General features: G+C 44.5%; 1 protein-coding gene across 2 annotated transcripts in view; it reads left to right on the top strand.

The window, feature by feature from the left end:
- map3k3 (mitogen-activated protein kinase kinase kinase 3) overlaps positions 1-21671 on the top strand; it is a 162844-nt gene that overhangs the window by 107195 nt on the left and 33978 nt on the right. For both annotated transcript variants that reach the window (XM_068013134.1, XM_068013133.1), the window contains exons 13-14: positions 2991-3139; positions 5747-5878. In XM_068013134.1, the coding sequence (XP_067869235.1) occupies positions 2991-3139; positions 5747-5878 (281 nt within the window). The remainder of the gene's footprint in view (positions 1-2990; positions 3140-5746; positions 5879-21671) is intronic.

Raw genomic sequence — 21671 nt, 5'->3', positions numbered from 1 at the left:
TCAGTGACCACGCCCATAAATCCACCTGGAGTCCCTTGTGAACTAGTGTTGTTTTTACCTGGCCAATATCTGTGTAAATAGCGAACCCAGGAGTTTTTTTTTAAATTTGTTTCATGGGATGTGGGTGTCGCTGGCTATGCCAGCATTTATTGCCTATCCCTAATTGCCTATGAGAAGATGGTGGTGAGCTGCCGCCTTGAACCGCTGCAGTGCATGTGGGGTAGCTACAGCCACAGTGCTATTAGGAAGGGAGTTCCAGGATTTTGACCCAGTGACAGTGAAAGAACAGCGATTATAGTCCCAAGTCAGGATGGTGTGTGGCTTGGAGGAGAACTTGCAGGTGGTGGTGTTCCCATGCATCTGCTGCCCTTGTCGTTCTAGGTGGTAGAGGTCGCAGGTTTGGAAGTTAGCAGAGGACTCTTGCCACTTCTCCAATTTAATCAAATGTAGCGTGCTGCAACGTGGTCTCTTTGACTTCGGAAGAATGCACGCAATAAGACTAGGGCAAATGTATTAATTGAACAACTCAACGAATGCCATTCAGTAAAACAGGTTATTTACATTAGTTACAAACTTTGCTGTTATCAAAATGTTAAACATAAAGTTTCTCCAGTGCAAACTCTCAACATAAAATTAATATTTGCAACACAGTCATTCAGTTATGTGACAAAATGGTTCCAAGAAACCTCCGTTACTCTGACTGAGCATATATCTCCCAGTGATCACCATCACTCACCACCTCCTGGAAAATATGGTCCCGGCCAACATTTAGGGGTTCCTTTCAGGTGTCAGTGCTGTGATTTCTTTTTTTAATTCATTCATGGGATATAGGCGTCACTGGCCAGGCCAACATTTATTGCCCATCCCTAATTGCCCTTGAGAAGGTGGTGGTGAGCTGCCTTCTTGAACCGCTGCAGTCCATTTGGAGTAGGTACACCCACAGTGCTGTTAAGAAGGGAGTTCCAGGACTTTGACCCAGCGACAGTGAAGGAACGGCAATATAGTTCCAAGTCAGGATGGTGTGTGACTTGGCCGGGAACCTGAGCTTAAGTGGAAAAAGCCTTTAACAGGGCCTACCCTTATCAGATCCCTCTGCCAATATCTTAATTCTGCACTCCCAGTACAGAACTGTGTTACAGAAATGCTGCTTACCTGTCAGTCTTGTCTAGAACGGACATAATTCCTCAAAGGTGGCTAACTGAGGAAGTTAAGGATGATATCAAATTCAAAATCAAAACAAGGATATGGCAGACTTTGAACAAGTATTTTGTATCTGTCTTCATGGTAGATGTTACTAAAAGCATCCCAAGAATAGTAGAAAATCAAGGGGAAAAAGGGAGGGAGCAACTTGAGACAATCGTCTTCACTGGAGAAGAAGTACTAGGAAAGCTAATGGGCTAAAGGCTGACAAGTCCCCTGGACCTGATGGCTGCACCCTAGAGTCTTAAAAGAAGTGACTGTAGAAATAGTGGATGCATTGTTTGTAAACTTCCAAAGTTCCCTAGATTCTGGAAAGGTCCCAGCGGATTGGAAAACCACAAATGTGATGCTCCTATTGAAGAAAGGAGGGAGACAGGAAGCAGGAAACTGTAGGCATGTTAGCCTCACGTCAGTCATTGGGAAAATGCTGGAATCCATTATTAAGGAAATAGTGGCAGGACATTTAGAAAATTATAATACACTCAAGCAGATTCAACATAGTTTTATAAAAGGGAAATTGTGTTTGATAAATTTATTAGAGTTCTTTGCGGATGTAACAAGTTGGGTGGATAAAGGGGAACCAGTAAATGTAGTGTACTTGGATTTCCAAAAGATATTCAATAAGGTGCCCCATAAAAGGTTAGGTGCTCATGGGGTAATATTTTAGCATGGATAGAGGATTGGCTAGCGAACAGGTAACAGAGTCGGGATAAATGGGTCATTTTCAGGTTGGCAAACTAACTCGTGGAGTGCCACAGGGATCAGTGCTGGGATTGCAACTAGTTATAATCTAGATTAATGACTTGGATGAAGGTACCTAGTATAATGTAGCCAAATATGTTAACAATACAAAGGTAGGAAAGCAAGTTATGAGGAGGACACAAAGTCTACAAATGGATATAGATAGGTTAAGTGAGAGGGCATAAATTTGGCAGATGGAGTATAATGTGGGAAGACTCGAAAAGCAGAATATTATATAAATGGACAGACTACAGAATGCTGCAGTACAGAGGGATCTGGTGTCCTCGTACATGTATCACAAAATGTTAGCATGCGGGTATAGCAAGTAATTAGGAAGGTGAATGTGGCCTTTATTGCAAGGGGGATGGAGTATAAAAGTAGGGAAATCTTGCTACAACTGTACAGAGCATTGATGGGACCACACCTAGAGTACTGTGTACAATATTGGTCTCCTTATTAAAGGAGGGATATACTTGCATTGGAAGCAGTTCAGAGATGATTCACTAGGCTGATACCTGGGATGAAGGGGTTGTCTTATGAGGAAAGGTTGAGCAGGCTGGATCTATACTCATTGGAGTTTAGAAACATATTAAATATATAAGATTTTGAGGGGGCTTGACAGGGTAGATGCTGAGAGGATATTTCCCCTCATGGGGGAATCTAGAACTAGGAGACACAGTTTCAGGGGTCTGCCATTTAAGACGGAGATGAGGAATTTCTTCTCTGATGGTTGTTAATCTTTGGAATTCTTTCCCCCAGAGAGAAGTGGCAGCTTGGTCTGAATATATTCAAGCCTGAATTAAACAGATTTTTGATCTACAAGTGAGTCCAGAGTTATGGGGGGCAGGCAGGAAAGTGAACTTGAGGCCACGATCAAATCAGCCATGATCTTATTTAATGGCGGAGTAGGCTTGAGGGGTCAGATGGCCAACTCCTGTTCCTATTTCTTATGTTCAGGATTGCAGAGCAGGTTTTAATGGCTTAATAACAATTAATTTTATTATTAAGAGCAACATTTAATTGGTTTCATTTATCTGTTCAATTTACAGCTCCAAGTGCACCTACCAACTGGAGGAGAGGCAAGCTGCTGGGACAGGGGGCTTTTGGACGTGTCTACCTCTGTTATGACGTAGACACAGGAAGAGAACTTGCTGCAAAACAAGTCCAGTTTGACCCTGACAGCCTCGAGACCAGCAAGGTAAGTGCCGTGATCTCCAGTTCTCAGGTACAGTAGTGTAGGATATTAATTAAACTGGTGCCGTGTAACTCCACTGACAACTCAACTGGATCACACAACAAAGGCTCAATCTCCATCTGTGCCAAGTTAGATAATCTCAACCAGGGTGACGTTAGGAATGCTAGAATTAGCATCTCTCCCTCTCTTGGTGTAGAGGTGAGAAAATCAGTCAGAGCTCCGTTCCTGATCACAATCCAGTCTGTCAGGAAGTGCGTGTGTTTGGGGCAATATTATGAGGGTGGAATTTGGGTGGAATTTTCGCCCCCATGGTCGAGCAATATCTCGTCTTATAATCTAGGCTCCAGTTTCACTTTCTGTCAAAACCTTTTTTGTCTCTATTTTATCGCTGCTGTCATGACTACTGCTGCTCTGAACCTCCCTCTCTGAACTGTCCTCCAGTTTGCGACCTCACTGTCTTGAATCAAGACTCACAACATTGTGTCCTCTTGATTCCTCCTTCCCCATAACTCCAACTGTGAAACTTCTTATCTCCTTCAGTCTTTACTTCCGACAGCTTTCAGACTTAAAACACAAGCTTGTTGCCATCTAACCACTGCCTCCTAATTTAACTCTTTTTAGTTTTAACCTTGGTGCTTCCCATACATGTGGGCCTACATGTCAAGTATACCAAGAGAGAAAGTTCATTAAAAAATTGGGTTTGTGCAAGCAATTACCGTTCAGTTGTTGTTCAGCAGTGTTCACCCTGAAGCCCCTCTGTATCCTCCTCACAACTCGCCCTCGCCCAGTTTTGTCTCATCTGTAAATTTTGAGATATTACATTTAGTTTCCTCATCTAAATCATTAATGTATATTGTGAATAGCTGGGGTCCTAGCACCGATCCCTGCAGTACCCCACTAGTCACGGCCTGCCTTTCGGAAAAAGACCCGTTTATTCCTACTCTTTGTTTCCTGTCTGCCAAGTAATTTTCTATCCATCACAATACACTTCTTCTTCTTTGGCTTCCTTGTCTCGAGAGACAATGGGTAGGCGCCTGGAGGTGGTCCGCAATACACTACCCCCACGCTAATCTCTTATGTGGGACTTTGTTGAAAGCCTTCTGCAAGTCCAAATAAACCACTGACTCCCTCTCATCAACTCTAATAATTACATCCTCGAAGACTTCTAGTAGATTTGTCAAGCATGTTTTCCCTTTCGTAAATCCATACTGACTCTGTCGGATTCTACCACTGTTCTCCAAGCGCTCTGCTAGGAAATCTTTGATAATGGACTCTAGGATTCCCCTCACTACCAATGTCCGGCACCCTCTGGTAGCTCGCCCAAAAGCCCATTCCCAGGTGACAGAGTATCAGGAGGTTGTTTGACTTTGGGTTGCACCAGACAAGCCTGATTGTCATCACCTGACATTCTCCACTGGACAGTGATTCAGGGGGTAATTTTGATTTTTGCGGTAGTCTAATATGGGTCGTGTCGATTCCAGTGGTTCGCTCTAAGCTGCACAGCCCCCTCCACAGCCGCGCAGGTTACAGGGAACGCTGGAATTGATATGACCCATTTTATATATTGCATAATCAAAACTACACCCTTGATCACTGCCCAGTAGAGAATGTCAGGTGATGACAATCCGGCTAGTCTGTGATGCAACCCCAAGCCAAATAACCTCCTGATACTTTTAAGTTCCTGAGAGTGCAAAAAAATTTAAAGGGGCCATGCAATTAAATAAATCACGCATGCAGTACAAAAAAAATTTGAGGGAACGTTGGTTGATTCACACGCACCTTGTATATTTCTCCCGATTCTCATTTCCATTGACGTTAATCAAAATGAAAATTGGGAGATGTATGATGGGTGGCTGAATTGATATCACTCATTTGACATGATTGCCAAAAGTCAAAATGATCCGCCAGGAGTGAGAATCCTGGCTGTACTTTTTCCTGTACCCTCACCAAGGTAGTTGCATTTCCCTGACTGAGATCAACTAACTTAACAAACTGGGAGAGACATTTCAATGTTATTTTTGGATCATTCTAGCAAGGATACTACAGTTACTTTATGTGGTGATGGTCTACATAGATTAAAAGTTGGCAAAACAGACATGTTTATATTGAATTCTAACGAATTACCACTTTGAGTATCGAAATGTAAATCCGATTTAAGAAGTCTTCAGTAATAATAAAGCTGTGCTGTTCAGTTTTCTTTACTTTTGACATTGCTCCAGACTGCATTATTGAAAAGAACTAGAAATGTATAAAGAGTTGTTTGACTGAAGGCAAAATTGCACTGGAGCTAAAATACTCGTCGTGTACCCTTCCCACATGTTACTCATAAATTATTCCCCTCAAATGCCCCACTATCACTGACAGACCTGTAGTCACCTGTAACCAGAAATTCATTCTAGGCATACATAGGTGACCATGTTCTGTTCAGACACATTATGAAATTTCCAGGCTGCCTGTACTGGTGGATGTTTTTCCACTGTTTGTATGGATATGTTTCGCACATCCACCAGTAGCACACTTAGTGACATTCTATTGACAGCATCAGGAAAGCACTGGTGTAGGGAAGCACAAGCAACATTGACATGACTTCTGTTTGGATCTCCTCATTAGGAGGTAAGCGCTTTGGAGTGTGAGATTCAGTTACTGAAGAACCTGCAGCACGAGCGGATAGTGCAGTACTACGGCTGCCTACGTGAGAAAGCAGAGAAGACTCTTTCGATCTTCATGGAGTATATGCCTGGGGTGAGTAGAGAAAAACCAGGAAAACTTGCATTACTATTTAAAATCCATGGCGTGCAACTTTTTTCTGTGAAATGTGCTAGTCATTCCAAGTGATCTTATTGGTGGGATGATGAGGCACTTTCCATTTCAGACAACCTATGTCGGCTGTCGGCATCCATTAGCTCCCAGGTTTGTTGCAGGTTCAACAATTACTTTTTTTACACACAGGCAATTAGTACAGTGTTTCTAGCGTACCTGACATAGACTGGCTGAGCCAAATGGCCTGCTTTAGCTAAGGTTTTTCTGTGCACACTTGCGATTTCTTCAGTATGCAGGGAAAGCACCATGCTGTGGACCATATAATTCAGGCTAAAACTACAAATTCAATTTACTGCAAGGCATAAGCCATATAGAAGGAAAATTAAACAGCAAATAAAAAGCAACCCTACATATAACATAGACTGACTGTGAACCATTTTCTTAGACTGATGGGAGTTTTTACATTTGTAGTCCTTTTCTAGAGTTTTTCCAAGTGAAACCTGTAACATTAGCACCACAGCACTAGTGTCATATGGGTGGATTAGACTAAAGAACTGAGAGCTCATTTCCATATCATTTACGGAGTGAATATTGATACCGCTGTGTGTGCCAATGAGTTGCAGTAGTGCAAGACTTGTAGTTTTAGTTTACTCATCACTACCTCAAATAGAGTCTCTGCACTCTTGACCGGAACTATAGCAAGCAGAGGCTCCGCACTCGTGACCAAAACTGCAGCAAACACAGTCTCAAGAGTACAGCAGGATTATTTCTCTGGCAAAACGCAGTGATTGGAGGATAGTTACATCATAAAATAATCCCAGTCATTTACAGCAATACAGTCTCCAGGTGTGATTGATGGAGGAATTACCCAATCATCTCCATTCTGGCAGGGACTTGTGGTGTCATATTTACAGCCTATGTTTTAAGGCAGTTCATCAAAGAGCAGATCAAAGAAGATCATTCAAAGTAGATCAATGATCTTGACGAAATCCAAGCACTTTCCCGACTGGTAGCTAATCAATACTAGTGGATGGAAAGAGGAAAGCACCCTTATCAGTGCCTTACGACCTGTTAGTTCAGATCTGAATTAGTAAAAACTTGCATTTATACAGCATCTTTAACATAGAATATCCCATGGTGCTTCACAGGCTCTATATCAAACATAATTTGACATCAAACCACATGAGATATTGTGATAGGCGACCAAAAGCTTGGTCAAAGAGGTACATTTTAGGCAGCACCTTAAAGGAAGAGAGAGGCAGAAAAATTCAGAGAAGGAATTCCAGAGTTTAGGGACGAGGCAACTGAAAGTACAGCCACCAATGGTAGAGCAGTTTTAAAATCAGGTGTGCTCAAGGTGCCAGTATTGGAAGAGTGCAGAGATATCTGAGGGTTGTAGGGCCGGGGGAGGTTACAGAGATAGGGAGGGGGGTGTGAAGCCATGGAGCGATTGGAAAACAAAGGATGAGAATTTTCAAATCGACTTTCAGACCAGGAACCAGTGCAGGATATGCGAGCACAGGGATGATGGGTGAATGGGAATTGGTGTGAGTTAGGTTACAGAAGAAATAGGAGCTGGAATAGGGCATTTGGCCCTTTGAGCCTGTTCTGCCATTCAACAAGATCATGGCTGATCTTCTGCCTCAATTCCACCTTCCTGCACTCTCCCCGTTTCCCTTAATTCCCTCAGTACTGTTACAACCAAGTGAGAAATGTGTCTAAGGGTCTTTTGTGGTCTTTACCTGGTCTTATTGTAACAGGGTTTTATTTTTTAACACACTGTTTTGAACTCCTCCCTTTTGTGAATCCTTGTTCACAACTTTCCAATTATAAGGCAAAGAAACCAACATACCAGGTTTTCTCAGGTTTAAAAGAGAAAGATGAAATTAATTAAACCTTAAGCTTAAACATAAACTCTAATACAGTTCACGCCTATGGATATACGACGCGCCCACGCTAGCATGCACACACGATATACACATGCAAATAGGAACAGAAAAGAGAGGAGGAAAATATAGTAGAGAAGGGTTTGAGGCAATATCAGAAGAGTCTCTTGTTTACTGTGCTTCGAGCTCACTTGATTGTAGGTAGTCTTGCTGTTCATTGGGGCCCAGTGTTCCTTTTAAACCTTGTTCACATAGGAGACTTTTCTCCCTCTGAGGTTCACGTGTTTTCACAAGATTCAGTTCTGTGGAAAAGAGATGAAGGCAAGCAGACAGGAGAGGAGGTAATTCTTGCTTCAGTTCCAGGAGCGCACAGCTTTGAGTTCAGATTCTGTTTTTCCAATTTAAAACACCCCTAGTTGGCCAGCAGATGGTCACATGACTGATTGCTTTGAACAGGTCTCTTCTGTGAATTGGGGCAGGGACTGGGTCCTTTGTTTCAACACTGTCTGGTACTATGCAAATGTCCTTGCAGCCAGGGGCTTGCAGTTTTAAGTTTTAATGTTAATGTGGCGAAATTATGTGTGCCTCACTCTTGACAAGTGGGAGGTTTGCTTGACAGTACCCAAAATCTACCGACCTCAGTCTTGAATGTACACAATGGTTGAGCATCCACAGTGTTCTGGTGTGCAGAATTCAAAAGATTTTACATCCTTTGAGTGAAGAAATTCTCCCCATCTCAGCCCTAAATGACATATCCCTTATTCTGAGACTGTGACTCAGTGTTCTAGATTCCCCAGTCAGGAGAAACATTTTCTCAGCATCTACCCTCCTTAAGACTTTTATATGTTTCAATTAGATCACCTCTCATTCTTTTAAACTCCAGGAAATATAAGCCTAGTCTACTCAGTCTGTCCTCTTAGGAGCCAGTGTAGTGAATCTTCGTTGCATTTCCTCAAGGGCAGGTATGTCCTTCCATAAGTAAGGAGACCAAAACTGCACACACTACTCCAGGTGTGACCAGGTGTATAATTGCAGTAAGACTTCTTTACCCTTGGCCTTTATTGCTAGGGGGTTAGAGTTTAAAAATAGGGAAGTCTTGTTACAACTGTACAGGGTGTTGGTGAGGCCACACCTGGAGTACTGCATACAGTTTTGGTCTCCGTATTTAAGGAAGGATACACTAGCATTGGAGGCAGTTCTGAAAAGGTTAACTAGGCTGATATCTGGGATGAAGGGGTTGTCTTATCAAGAACGGCTAAACCGGTTAGGCCTTTATTCATTGGAGTTTAGAAGAATGAGAGATGATCTTATTGAAACATATAAGATTTTAAGGTGACTTGACAGGGTAGATGTTGAGAATATGTTTCCACTGGTGGGGGAATCTCGAACTAGGACATAGTTACAGAATTAGGAGGCACACATTTAAAACTGAGATGCGAAGGAATTTCTCCTCTGAGGGTGGTGGATCTGTGGAATTCTCTACCGCAGAGAATTGTGCAGGCTAGGTCACTAAATGTATTTAAGGAGGAGGTAGATCGATTTTTGAAATCTCGGTGAGTCGAGGGGTATTCGGAGCAGGCCTGAAAGAGGAGTTGAGGCCTAGGACAGATCAGCCATGATCTTATTGAATGGCGGGGCAGGCTTGAGGGGCTGAATGGCCTACTCCTCCTATTTCTTATGTTCTTATACTCCAAACCCTTTGTGACAAATCCCTTTATAACATGCCATTTGCCTTCCTAATTGTTTGCTGTACCTTCATGTTAACTTTCTGTGATTCATGTACAAGGACTCTCAGGTCCCTCTGAATGCAAACATTTCCCAGTCTTCACCATTCAAAAAATAATTCTGCTCTATTTTTCCTGCCAAAGTGGATAACTTCATACTTTGCTACATTGTATTCATCTGCTGTGTTGCCCACTCACCCAACCTGTCTATGTCCTTTTGCAGCCTCTGCATCCTGCTCACCACTTACTTTCCCACCCAACTTTGTATCGTCAGCAAACTTGGATATGCACTCAGTCCCTTATCTAACTCATTAATAGAGAGGGTAAATAGCTGATGCCCAAGTATTGGTCCTTGCGGTATCCCGCTAGTTACAGCATCCAACCCAAAAATGTCCCATTCATTCCGACTGTCTGCTTTCTATCCGTTAATAAATGATCAATGCTTGCTAATATATTACTCCCAATCTTATAAGTTCTAATTTTTTGCAATAACCTCTTGTGTGGTACCTTAATCGAATGCTTTTTGAAAATCTAAATGCATTACATCCATTTGTTCCCCCTTCTCCGTCCTCCTAGTTACATCCTCAGAAACACAACAGATTTCTCAAACGCCATTTCCCTTTCATAAATCCGTGTTGACTCTGCTTAATCATATTATGATTTTCTAAGTACCCTGTTACCACATCCCTAATAATAGATTGTAGCATTTTGCCTACTACTGATATTGGGGAACTATGGGCCAGTTGGCCTGTTTTCTCTCTTCCCCCTTTCTTAAATAATGTGATTACACTTGTTACCTTCCAATCCATGGAAATTGTTCTAGAATCTAAGGAATTCTGGAAGATCAAAACCAATGCATCCACTGTCTTTTGCAGCTACCTTTTTTAAAACCCTAGGATGCAGATTGTCAGGTCCAGGGGATTTGTCACCACTTCGTCCCATTAATTTCTCCAGTACTATTTCTTAACTAACACTGATTTCTTTAAATACGTCATTCTTGCTTGCCCTTGATTCCCCATTATTTTTGGAAGGTTTATTGTTTCTTCTCCCTTGAGATTATCTAAGTAGTCTTGTGATCATGAAACCATTGTCGATTGCTGGAAACACCCATCTGGTTCACTAATGTCATTTAGGGAAAGAAATCTGCTGTCCTTACCTGGTCTGGTCTACATGTGACTCCAGACCGACAGCAGTTGGCTCTGAAATGGCCTAGCAAGCTACTCAGTTGGATCAAACCACTGCAAAGTCTAAGAAGAGGAATGAAACCGGACGGACCTCGTGGCGTTGACCTAGGCACCAGAAAGGACAACGGCAAACCCAGCCCTGTCAACCCTGCAAAGTCCTCCTTACTAACATCTGGGGGCTTGTGCCAAAATTGGGAGAGGTGTCCCACAGACTAGTCAAGCAGCAGCCTGACATAGTCATACTCACGGAATCATACCTTGCAGACAATGTCAGAGACACTACCATCACCATCCCTGGTATTCCTGTCCCACCAACAGGACAGACCCATAAAAGATGGCGACACAGTGGTATACAGTCGGGAAGGAGTTGCCCTGGGAGTCCTCAACATTGACTCCGGATCCCATGAAGTCTCATGGTATCAGGTCAAACATGGGCAAGGAAACCTCCTGCTGATTACCACTACCACAGCCCCCCTCTCAGCTGATGAATCAGTACTCCGCCATGTTGATCACCACTTGGAGGAAGCACTGAGGGTTGCAAAGGTGCAAAATGTACTCTGGGTGGGGAACCATCACCGAGTGGCTCGGTATCACCACCACTGACTGAGCTGGCCGAGTCCTAAAGGACATAGCTGCTAACTGGGTCTGCGGCAGGTGATGAGGGGACCAACAAGAGGGAAGAAACCTCCTTGACCTCGTCCTCACCAATCTACCTGTCGCAGATACATCTGTGCATGACAGCAGTGGTAGGAGTGACCAGCACACAGTCCTTGTAGAGATGAAGTCCTGTATTCATGCTGAGAGTACCCACCATCGTGTTGTGTGGCACTACCACCATGCTAAATGGGATAGATTCAGAACAGATCCAGCTGCTCAAAACTGGGCATCCATTAGGCACTGTGGGCCCACGACCAACGGATCAGATATAATCTCTGCAGCCCTGCCATATCCAGTCATGAATGGGGGTGGACAATTAAGCAACTGTCAGGAGGAGGAGACTCCAAAACATCCCCATCCTCAATGATGAGGGAGCCCAGCACATCATTGCAAAAGACAAGACTGAAGCATTTTCATCCATCTTCAGCCAGAAGTACCAAGTGGATCATCCATCTCTACCTCCTCCCAAGGTCCCCAGCATCACTGATGCCAGTCTTCAGCCAATCTGATTCACTCCACGTGATATCAAGAAATGGCTGAAGGCACTGGATAATGCAAAGGCTGTGGGCCATGACAACATTCCAGCAATAGTACTGAAGACTTGTGCTCCAGAACTAACCGAGCCCGAGCCAAGTTGTCCAGTGCAGCTACAACACTGGCATCTACCCGGCAACGTGGAAATTTGCCCAGGTATGTCCTGTGCACAAAAAGCAGGACAAATCAGACCAGGCCAATTATTACCCTATCGGTCTAATCCTGATCATCAGCAAAGTGATGGAAGGGGTCGTCGACAGTGCTCTCAGGTGGCACTTGCTCAGCAATAACCTGCTCACTGAAGCTCAGTTTGGGGTCCACCAGAGTCACACAGCTCCTGACCTCATTACAGCCTTGGTCCAAACATGGACAAAAAAGCTGAACTCAAGAGGTGAGGTGACAGTGACTGCCCTTGATATCAAGGCAGCATTTGACCAAGGATGGCATCAAGAAGCCCTAGCAAAACTGGAGTCAATGGGAATAAGGGGGAAAGCTCCCTGCTGATTGGAGTCATACCTAGCATAAAGGAAGATGGTTGTGGTTGTTGGAGGTCAAACATCAGTTCCAGGACATTACTGCAGGAGTTCCTCACGGTAGTGTCCAAGGCCCAACCTCATTCAGCTGCTTCATCAATGACGTTACTATCATAAGGTCAGAAGTGGGGATGATCGCACAATGTTCAGCACCATTCGCAACTCCTCAGATACTGAAGCAGCCCCTGTCCAAATGCAGCCAGACCTGGACAACATCCAGGCTTGGGTTGATGAGTGGCAAAAAGTAACATTGGCGCCACACAAGTGCCAGGCAATTACCATCGCTGAATCTCCCAATATTAGCATCCTTGGGGTCGCCATTGACCAGAAGCTGAACTGGACCAGCCACATAAATGCTGTAGCTGCAAGGGCAGGTCAGAGGCTGGGAATTCTGGGGCGAGTAACTCCCCTCCTGGCTCCCCAATGCCTGTCCACCATCTACAAGGCACAAATCTGGAGTGTGATGGAATACTCTCCACTTGCCTGAACAAGTGCAGCTCCAACAACACTCAAGCAGCTCAGCACCATCCAGGACAAAGCAGCCTGCATGATTGGCACCCCATCTACCACCTTCAACATTCACTCCCTTCACCACCGACACACAGTGGCAGCAGTGTGTACCATCTACAAGATGCACTGCAACAACTCACCACGGCTCCTTCGACAGCACCTTCCAAACCCATGACTTCTACCACCTAGACGGACAAGGGCAGCAGATGCATGGGAACACCACCACCTGCAAGTTCCCCTCCAAGTCACACACCATCCTGACTTGAAACTATATCGCCATTCCTTCACTGTCGCTGGGTTAAAATCCTGGAACTCCCTTCCTAACGGCACTGCAGCTGTACCTACACCCCACAGTCTGCAGTAGTTCAAGAAGGCAGCTCACCACCACCTTCTCAAAGGCAATTCGAGATGGGCAATAAATGCTGGCCTAGACAGCGATGTCCACATCCCCCAAATGAATAAAAAAAAAATCTTGAAGACAGATACTAAGTATTTGTTTAATGTGTCTGGCATTTCTTAGTTTTTTTTTAGTTTAGTTTAGAGATACAGCACTGAAACAGGCCCTTCGGCCCAACGAATCTGTGCCGACCATCAACCACCCATTTATACTAATCCTACACTAATTCCATATTCCTACCACATCCCCACCTGTCCCTATATATTTCCCTACCACCTACCTATACTAGGGGTAATTTATAATGGCCAATTTACCTATCAACCTGCAAGTCTTTGGCATGTGGGAGGAAATCGGAGCACCCGGAGGAAACCCACGCAGACACAGGGAGAACTTGCAAACTCCACACAGGCAGTACCCAGAATTGAACCCGGGTCGCTGGAGCTGTGAGGCTGCGGTGCTAACCACTGTGCCGCCCTTTCCTTATTTCCCATTATAATTTCCCCTGTCTCTGCCTCTAATGGGTCTACCTTTACTTTCACGACTCTTCCTATTTACATAGCTATAGAAGCATTTATAGTCTGTTTTTGTCTTTTGCTCGTCTGCTCTCATATCCTCTTTTCTCTTCAGTTACTTGTTCCTCCTTCGCTGAATTCTAAAATCCTCAGGCTTACTACTCTTTTTGGCAACATTATAAGCCTCTTCCTTTCATCTGATACTGTCTGTCTTATTAACCATGGCTGGCTCATTTTCTGTGAGATTTGTGCCTTAAAGCAATGTATATTGTTGCAAATTACATATTAATTCTTTAAATACTAGCCATGGCTTGTCTATGTTTATATGTTTACTGTCATATCTTTTAATGTAGTTTCCCAATCTACCTTAGCCAACTCGCCCCTCACTCCTGCATAATTTGCTTTGTTGAGATTTAAGACCCTAGTTTCAGACTTAACTAAATCACTGTTCCCAAGAGGCCCCTTTACAACAAAGTTATTAATTAACCCTTTCTGATTGCACAGTACTCTGTCCAAAATAGCCTGTTGCAGAGTTGGTTCCTCGACATACTGTCCGGAAAGTTAGCATCCATACATTCCATGAACTCTTCCTCCATACTATTACTGCAAATTTGCTTTGCTCAGTCTTTATGAAGAGTAAAATCCCCATGACTATTGTATAAACCTTATTTCATATGCCTCTGATTTCCTGATTTATACTCTTCCCGATACTGCATTTACCGTTAGGGGGCCTGCCTGTAAACAACTCACCAATGTTTTCTGCCCCTTGCTGTTTCCTAGCTCCACCCAAACTGATTCTACTTCTTGATTTTCTGAGCCAGGCAGCAGAGTTTTAGACAAGTTCAACTTTATGGAGGGTGCAAGGAGAGCATTGGAATACTCAAGTCTAGAGGTAACAGGCATGGATGAGGGTTTTAGCAGCACATGAGCTGAGGCAGGGTCTTAGGGTAATGTTATGGGGCGGGAGGTTAGGGAAATAGGTGGTTTTGGTGGCGTAACTGCAATGTCTATCTAGCAATCATCGGCACTTCGTTTTATTTTCTGCCCCTAACTACAATACATAGTATTTGTAGCACAAAAACAGGCCATTCAGCACAACTGGTCTAGCTGGTGTTTACGCATCACGCAAGCCTCCTCCTCCTTCATCTAACCCCATCAACATATCCTATTCCTTTAACCTTTATGTACTGAACTAGCTTCCCCTTAAGTGCATCTACGTTATTCACAGAATCGTTGCAGTGCAGAAGGAGACCATTTGGCCCATCATGTCCACACTGGCTCTGTGAAAGAGCAATTCCCTCAGTTTGGTTTCCTTATCCTCTCCCCATAACCCTATACATGCTTCCTTTTGATATAACTGTCTAATTCCCTTTTGAATGCTTCAATTGAATCTGCCTCCACCACATTCCAGACCTTAACCACTCGCTGCGTGAAAAAGTTTTTCCTCATGTCACTTTTGCTTCTCTTACCAAATACTTTAAATCTGTGCCCTCTCATTCTCGATCTTTTCACGAGTGGGAACAGTTTCTCTCTATCTACTCTGTCAAGACCCCTCATGGTTTTGAATACCTCTATCAAATCACTTCTCAGCCTTCTCTTCTCCAAGGAAACCAGTCCCAACTTCTCTAATCTATCTTCATAACTGAAATTCCTCATCCCTGGAATCATTTTCGTGAATCTTTTCTGTGCTCTCTCCAATGCCCTCGCGTCTTTCCTCAAGTGCGGCGCCCAGAACTGGATGCAATACTCCAGCTGAGGACAACCTAGGGTCTTATACAAGTTCAACATAACTTCCTTGCTCTTGTACTCTATGCCCCTGTTAATAAAACCCAGGATGTTGTATGCTTTATTAACCGCTCTCTCAACCTGTCCTGCCACCTTAAATGACTTATGCACATATACACCGAGGTCCCTCTGATCCTGCACCCTCTTTAAAATTGTACCCTTTATTTGATATTGTCTGCCCATGTTCTTCCTACCAAAATGAATCACTTCACATTTCTCTGCATTGAACTTCATCTTTACCTGTCTGCCCTTTCCACCAATTTGTCGATGTCTTTTTGAAGTTCTACACTATCCTCTTCACAGTTCACAGTGCTACCAAGTTTCGTATAATTTGCAAACTTTAAAATTGTGCCCTGTACTCCAAGGTCTAGGTATTAATATATATCAGGAAAAGTAAGTCCCAACACTAATCTCTGGGGACCTCCACTACAAACCTTCCTCCAGCCCGGGAAACATCCATTAATCACTACTCTTTGTTTCCTGTCACTCAGCCCATTCCTTATCCATGTTGCTACCGTCCCTTTTATTCCATGAGCTACAAGTTTGCTCACAGGTCTGTTGTGTGGCACTGTATCAAATGGCTTTTGAAAAGTCCAAGTACAGCACATCAATAGCATTGCCCTCATCAATCCTGTCTGTTACCTCCTCAAAAAACTCCAGCAAGTTAGTTAAACATGATTTTCCCTTAAGAAATCCATTTTGGCTTTCCTTAATTAACTCTCCTTTGTCCATGTGACTATTGATTTTGTCCCAAATTATTTTTTCTAAAAGTTTTCCCACCACCAAAGTTAAACTGACTGGCCTGTAGTTGCTGGGCTTATCTTTACACCCTTTTTTGAACAAGGGTGTGACGTTTGAAATTCTCCAGTCCTCTGGTACTACCCTGAGTCTAAGGAAGACTGAAAAATTATGGCCAGCTCCTTTGCGTTTTCCACTCTCACTTCCCTTGGATGCATCTCATCTGGTCCTGGTGCTTTATTCACTTTAAATACAGACAGCCTATCCAATACTTCCTCCTTATCAATTTTAAACCGCCCCTAGCATCTGACTTATCTCCTGTTTCACCATTGCCTGGGTTGCATCTTCTTCCTTGGTAAAGACAGATGCAGAGTATTCATTGAATACCTCAGCTATGCCCTCTGCTTCCATGTGTAAATCCCCTTTCTGGCCCCTAATCGGCCCCACTCATCCTTTTACCACCGTTTTACTGTTTATATGCCTATAGAAAACTTTGGGATTTCCTTTAATGTTAGCTGTCAGTCTCTTCTCATGCTCTCTCTTTGCTTTTCTTATTTGCTTTTTCACTTCCCCTCTGGACCTTCTATATTCAGCCTGGTTCTCAATAGTATTTTCCATCTGGCATCTGTCATAAGCACATTTTTTTCTTCTTTATCTTAATCTCTCCCTCTTTTGTCATCCAGGGAGCTCTGGATTTGTTTGCCCTACATTTCCCCTTCGAGGGAACATCCCCACTATTCAGCTCAAGTTTTATTTTTAATTTGTTTCATGGGATGTGGACATTGCCCATCCCTAATTACCCTTAAGGTGGTGGTGAACCGCCTTCTTGAACAGCTGCAGTCCATCTGGTGTAGGTACACCCACAGTGCTGTTCGGGAGGGAGTTCCAGGATTTTGATCCAACAACAGTGAAGAAATTATGACATATTTCCAAGTCAGGATGGTGTGTGGCTTGGAAGGGAACTTGCAGATGGCGGTGTTCCCACGCATCCGCTGCCCTTGTCCTTCTAGTTGGAAGAGGTCACGGGTTTGGTAGGTGCTGTCGAAGGAAGCATGGTGAGTTGCTGTGGTGCATCTTGTATATGGTAGGCATTGCTGCCACTGTGCGTCGGTGGTGGAGGAAGTGAATGTTAAACGTGCTGGATGGAGTGCCAATCAAGTGGTTGCTTTGTCCTGGATGGTGTCAAGCTTCTTGAGTGTTGTTGGAGCCGCACACATCCAGGCAAGTGGAGAGTATTCCATCACAATCATGTCTTGTACCTTGTAGATGGTGGACAGGTTTTGGGGAATCAGGAGGTGGATTACCAACCCCAGACTTCCCAGCATCTGACCTGCTCTTGTAGCGACAGTATTTATGTGGCTGCTGTAGTTCAGTTTCTGGTCAGTGGTAACCCCCCAGGATGTTGTTAATGAGGAATTGAGCGATGGTAATGCCGTTGAATGTCATGGGGAGATTTAGATTCTCTCTTGTTGGCCTGGTACCTGAGTGATGTGAATGTTACTTGCCACTTATCCCAAGCCTGAATGCTGTCCAGGTTTTGCTGCATATGGACATAGAATGCTTCTGTATCTGAGGAGTTGCGAATGGTACTGAACAGTGAACATCCCCACTTGTGACCTTCTGATGGAGGGAAGGTCATTGATGAAGCAGCTGAAGATGGTTGGGCCTAGGACACTACCCTGAGAAACTCATGCAGCAGTGTTCTGGAAGTGGGACGATTGGCCTCCAACAACCACAACCATCTTCCTTTGTGCTAGGTATGACTCTAACCAATGGAGATTTTTCCCATTAACTTCAATTTGGCTTGAGCTCCTTGATGCGATACTCGGACAAATGCTGCCTTGATGTCAAGGGCAGAAACTCTCACCTCGCCTCTTGAGTTCAGCCCTTTTGCTCATGTTTGAACCAAGGCTGTAATGAGGTCAGGAGTCAAGTGGCCCTGGCAGAACTCAAACTCAGCATCAGTGAGCAGCTTGTTTAAGTGGCGCGTGATAGCACTGTTGACAACACCTTCCATTTCTTTGCTGATGATTGCAAGCAGATTGATGGGGTGTTAATTGGCTGGATTGGATTTGTCCTTTTTGTGGACAGGACATACCTGGGAAATTTTCCAGGTTGTCTTGTTGATGCCAGTGTTGTAGCTGTACTGGAACCCCTTGGCTAGGGGCGCAGATATTTCTGCAGCACAAATCTTCACTGCTACAGCCGGGATATTGTCAGGGCCCATAGTCTTTGCAGTATCCAATGCCTTCAGCCGTTTCTTGATGTCACATAGAATTAATCGACTTAGCTAAAGACTGGTATCTGTGATGCTTTTTCTTTTGAGCTGATGTGCGGCTCCTTCATCATTGAGGATGGGGATATTCGTGGAGCCTCCTCCTCCGGTTAGTTGTTTTAATGTCCACCACCATTCACAACTAGATGTGGCAGGACTGCAGAATTTTGATCTGATCCATATGAAACAAGTTCCACCCACTCTTGAATATTCACTCTACCTGCATGCTTCCAAGGCAAAGGATGTCTTCGTCGGCAGTGGTCCATTTTAAGATTCCAATACATCTTTGAATCACAAGTTCACATGACAACGTATGATGTCGGTGTTTTTAACTTGGTGCAGTCTATTCCTGTCACAACTGTAGCATTGTTGTACACACCTTTAGTTCATTTGGTAACACTGTAACTTCTGAGACAGAAAATTATTTCAAGCCCCACGACAAACTTCACATTATCCAAATAAAAGCAAAATACTGCGGATGCTAGAAATCTGAAATAAAAACAAGAAATGCTGGAAATACTCAGCAGGTCTGGCAGCATCTGTGGAAAGAGAAGCAGAGTTAACGTTTCGGGTCAGTGACCCTTCTTCGGAACTGTTCACATTATCCAAACTGACACTTGAGTGCAGTACTTAGTGCTGATGTCTTTCAGATGAGACATCAAACCAAAGCCCTGACTGCCTGTTCAGGAGAATGTAAGGTCCCGTGACACTATTTGAAGAAAAGGACATTAAGGGGAGGCAGTGGAGTAGTGGTATTGTCACTGGACTAGTAACCTAGAGACCTAGAGTATTGCTCTGGGGACATGGGTTCGAATCCGACCGTGGCAGAAGGTGGAATTTGAATTCAATTAACAAATCTGGAATTAAAAACTGGTCTAATGATGGCCATGAAATCATTGTTGATTGTTGTCAAAACTCAAGTGTCTGGCTCACTGCGGTCCTTTAGGGAAGGCAATCTGCATGTGACCAGATGTGGTTGACTCTTAATACCGTCTGAGATGGCCTAGCAAGCCACTCAGTTGTATCAAACTACTACAAAGTCAATGAGGAATAAAACGGGACACTGGATGGATCACCCGACATTGACCTAGGCACCAGAAACGACGACAAACCCAGCCCTGTCGACCCTGCAAAGTCCTCCTTACTAACATCTGGGGTCTGGTGACAAAGTTGAGAGCTGTCCCACAGTCATAGTCATACTCACCGAATCATACCTTACAATGTCCCAGACACCGCCATCACCATCCCCGGGTATGTCCTGTCCCATCAGCAGGACAGACCCAGCAGAGGTGGCGGCACAATGGTATACAGTAGGGAGGAGTTGCCCTGGGAGTCCTTAACATTGACTCCAGACCCCATGAAGTCTCATGGCATCAGGTCAAACATGGGCAAGGAAACCTCCTGCTGATTACCACCTACTGCCCTCCCTCATGTTGAACACCACTTGGAGGAAGCACTGAGGGTGGCAAGGGCACAGAATGTACTCTGGGTGGGGGACTTCAGTGTCCATCACCAAGAGTGGCTCGGTAGCACCATTATTGACTGAGATGGCCAAGTCCTAAAGGACATAGTTGCTCGACTGGGTCTGCGGCAGATGGTGAGAGGCCCAACAAGAGGGAAAAACATACTTGACCTTGTCCTCACCCATCTGCCCGTCGCTGATGCATCTGTCCATGATAGTATTGATAGGAGTGACCACCGCTCAGTCCTTGTGGAAACGAAGTCCCATCTTCAAATTGAGGATACCCTCCATCATGTTGTGTGGCACTCCCACTGCACAATGGGATAGACTTCGAACGGATCTAGCAACTCAACTGGGCATCCATGAGATGCCGTGGGCCATCAGCAGCAGCAGAATTGTATTCAACCACAATCTGTAACCTCACGGTGCAGGGTATCCCTCACTCAACCATTACTATCAAGCGGGGGATCAACCCTATTTAAATGAAGAATGCAGGAGGGCATGCCACGGGCAGCACCAGGCATACCTCAAAATGAGATGTCGACCTGTTGAAGCTACAACCCAGGACAACTTCCATGCCAAACAGCATAAGCAGCATGCAATAGACAGAGCTAAGCGATCCCACAATCAACGGATCAGATCTGAGCTCTCCAATCCTGCTACATCCAGTCATGAATGGTGGTTAAATTAAAGAACTGACAGGACGAGGAGGCTCCACAAATATCCCCATCCTCTATGATGGGGGAGCCCAGCAAACCAGTGCAAAAGATAAGGCAGAAGTGCCGAGTGAATGATCCATCTCAGCCTCCTCCTGCAGTCCCCAGCATCACAGATGCCAGTCTTCAGCCAATTCGATTCACTCCACGTGATATCAAGAAATAGCTGAAGGGACTGGATACTGCAAAGGCTATGAGCCATGACAACATTCCGGCAATAGTATTTTATTTTATTTTTTTATTTAGAGATACAGCACTGAAACAGGCCCTTCGGCCCACCGAGTCTGTGCCAACCAACAACCACCCATTTATACTAACCCTACAGTAATCCCATATTCCCTACCACCTACCTACACTAGGGGCAATTTACAATGGCCAATGTACCTATCACCTGCAAGTCTTTGGCTGTGGGAGGAAACCGGAGCACCCAGTGAAAACCCACGCAGTCACAGGGAGAACTTGCAAACTCCACACAGGCAGTACCCAGAATCAAACCCGGGTTCCTGGAGCTGTGAGGCTGCGGTGCTAACCACTGCACCGCCCTTCTGCTGTCCTTCTGCTAGAAGGTTGTGGATTCAAGTTCCACTCTAGGACTTGAACGTATAATCTAGACTGGCACTTCAGTGCAATACTGATGGACTGTGGGAGGAAACTGGAGCACCCGGCCAAAACCCACGCGGTCACAGGGAGAACTTGCAAACTCCGCACAGGCAGTACCCAGAATTGAACCCGGGTCCCTGGAGCAGTGAGGCTGCAGTGCTAACCACTGCGCCACTGTGCCGCAGTACTGAAGACCTATGCTCTAGAACTTGCTGCGCCCCTAGCCAAGCTGTTCCAGTACAACTACAACACTGGCATCTAC

Source organism: Heterodontus francisci, chromosome 33 (genome assembly GCF_036365525.1).
Source record: "Heterodontus francisci isolate sHetFra1 chromosome 33, sHetFra1.hap1, whole genome shotgun sequence".
Lineage (NCBI taxonomy): Eukaryota > Metazoa > Chordata > Chondrichthyes > Heterodontiformes > Heterodontidae > Heterodontus > Heterodontus francisci.
Note: the sequence above shows the minus strand (reverse complement) of the source record. Positions and strands in the feature narration are given on the sequence as shown.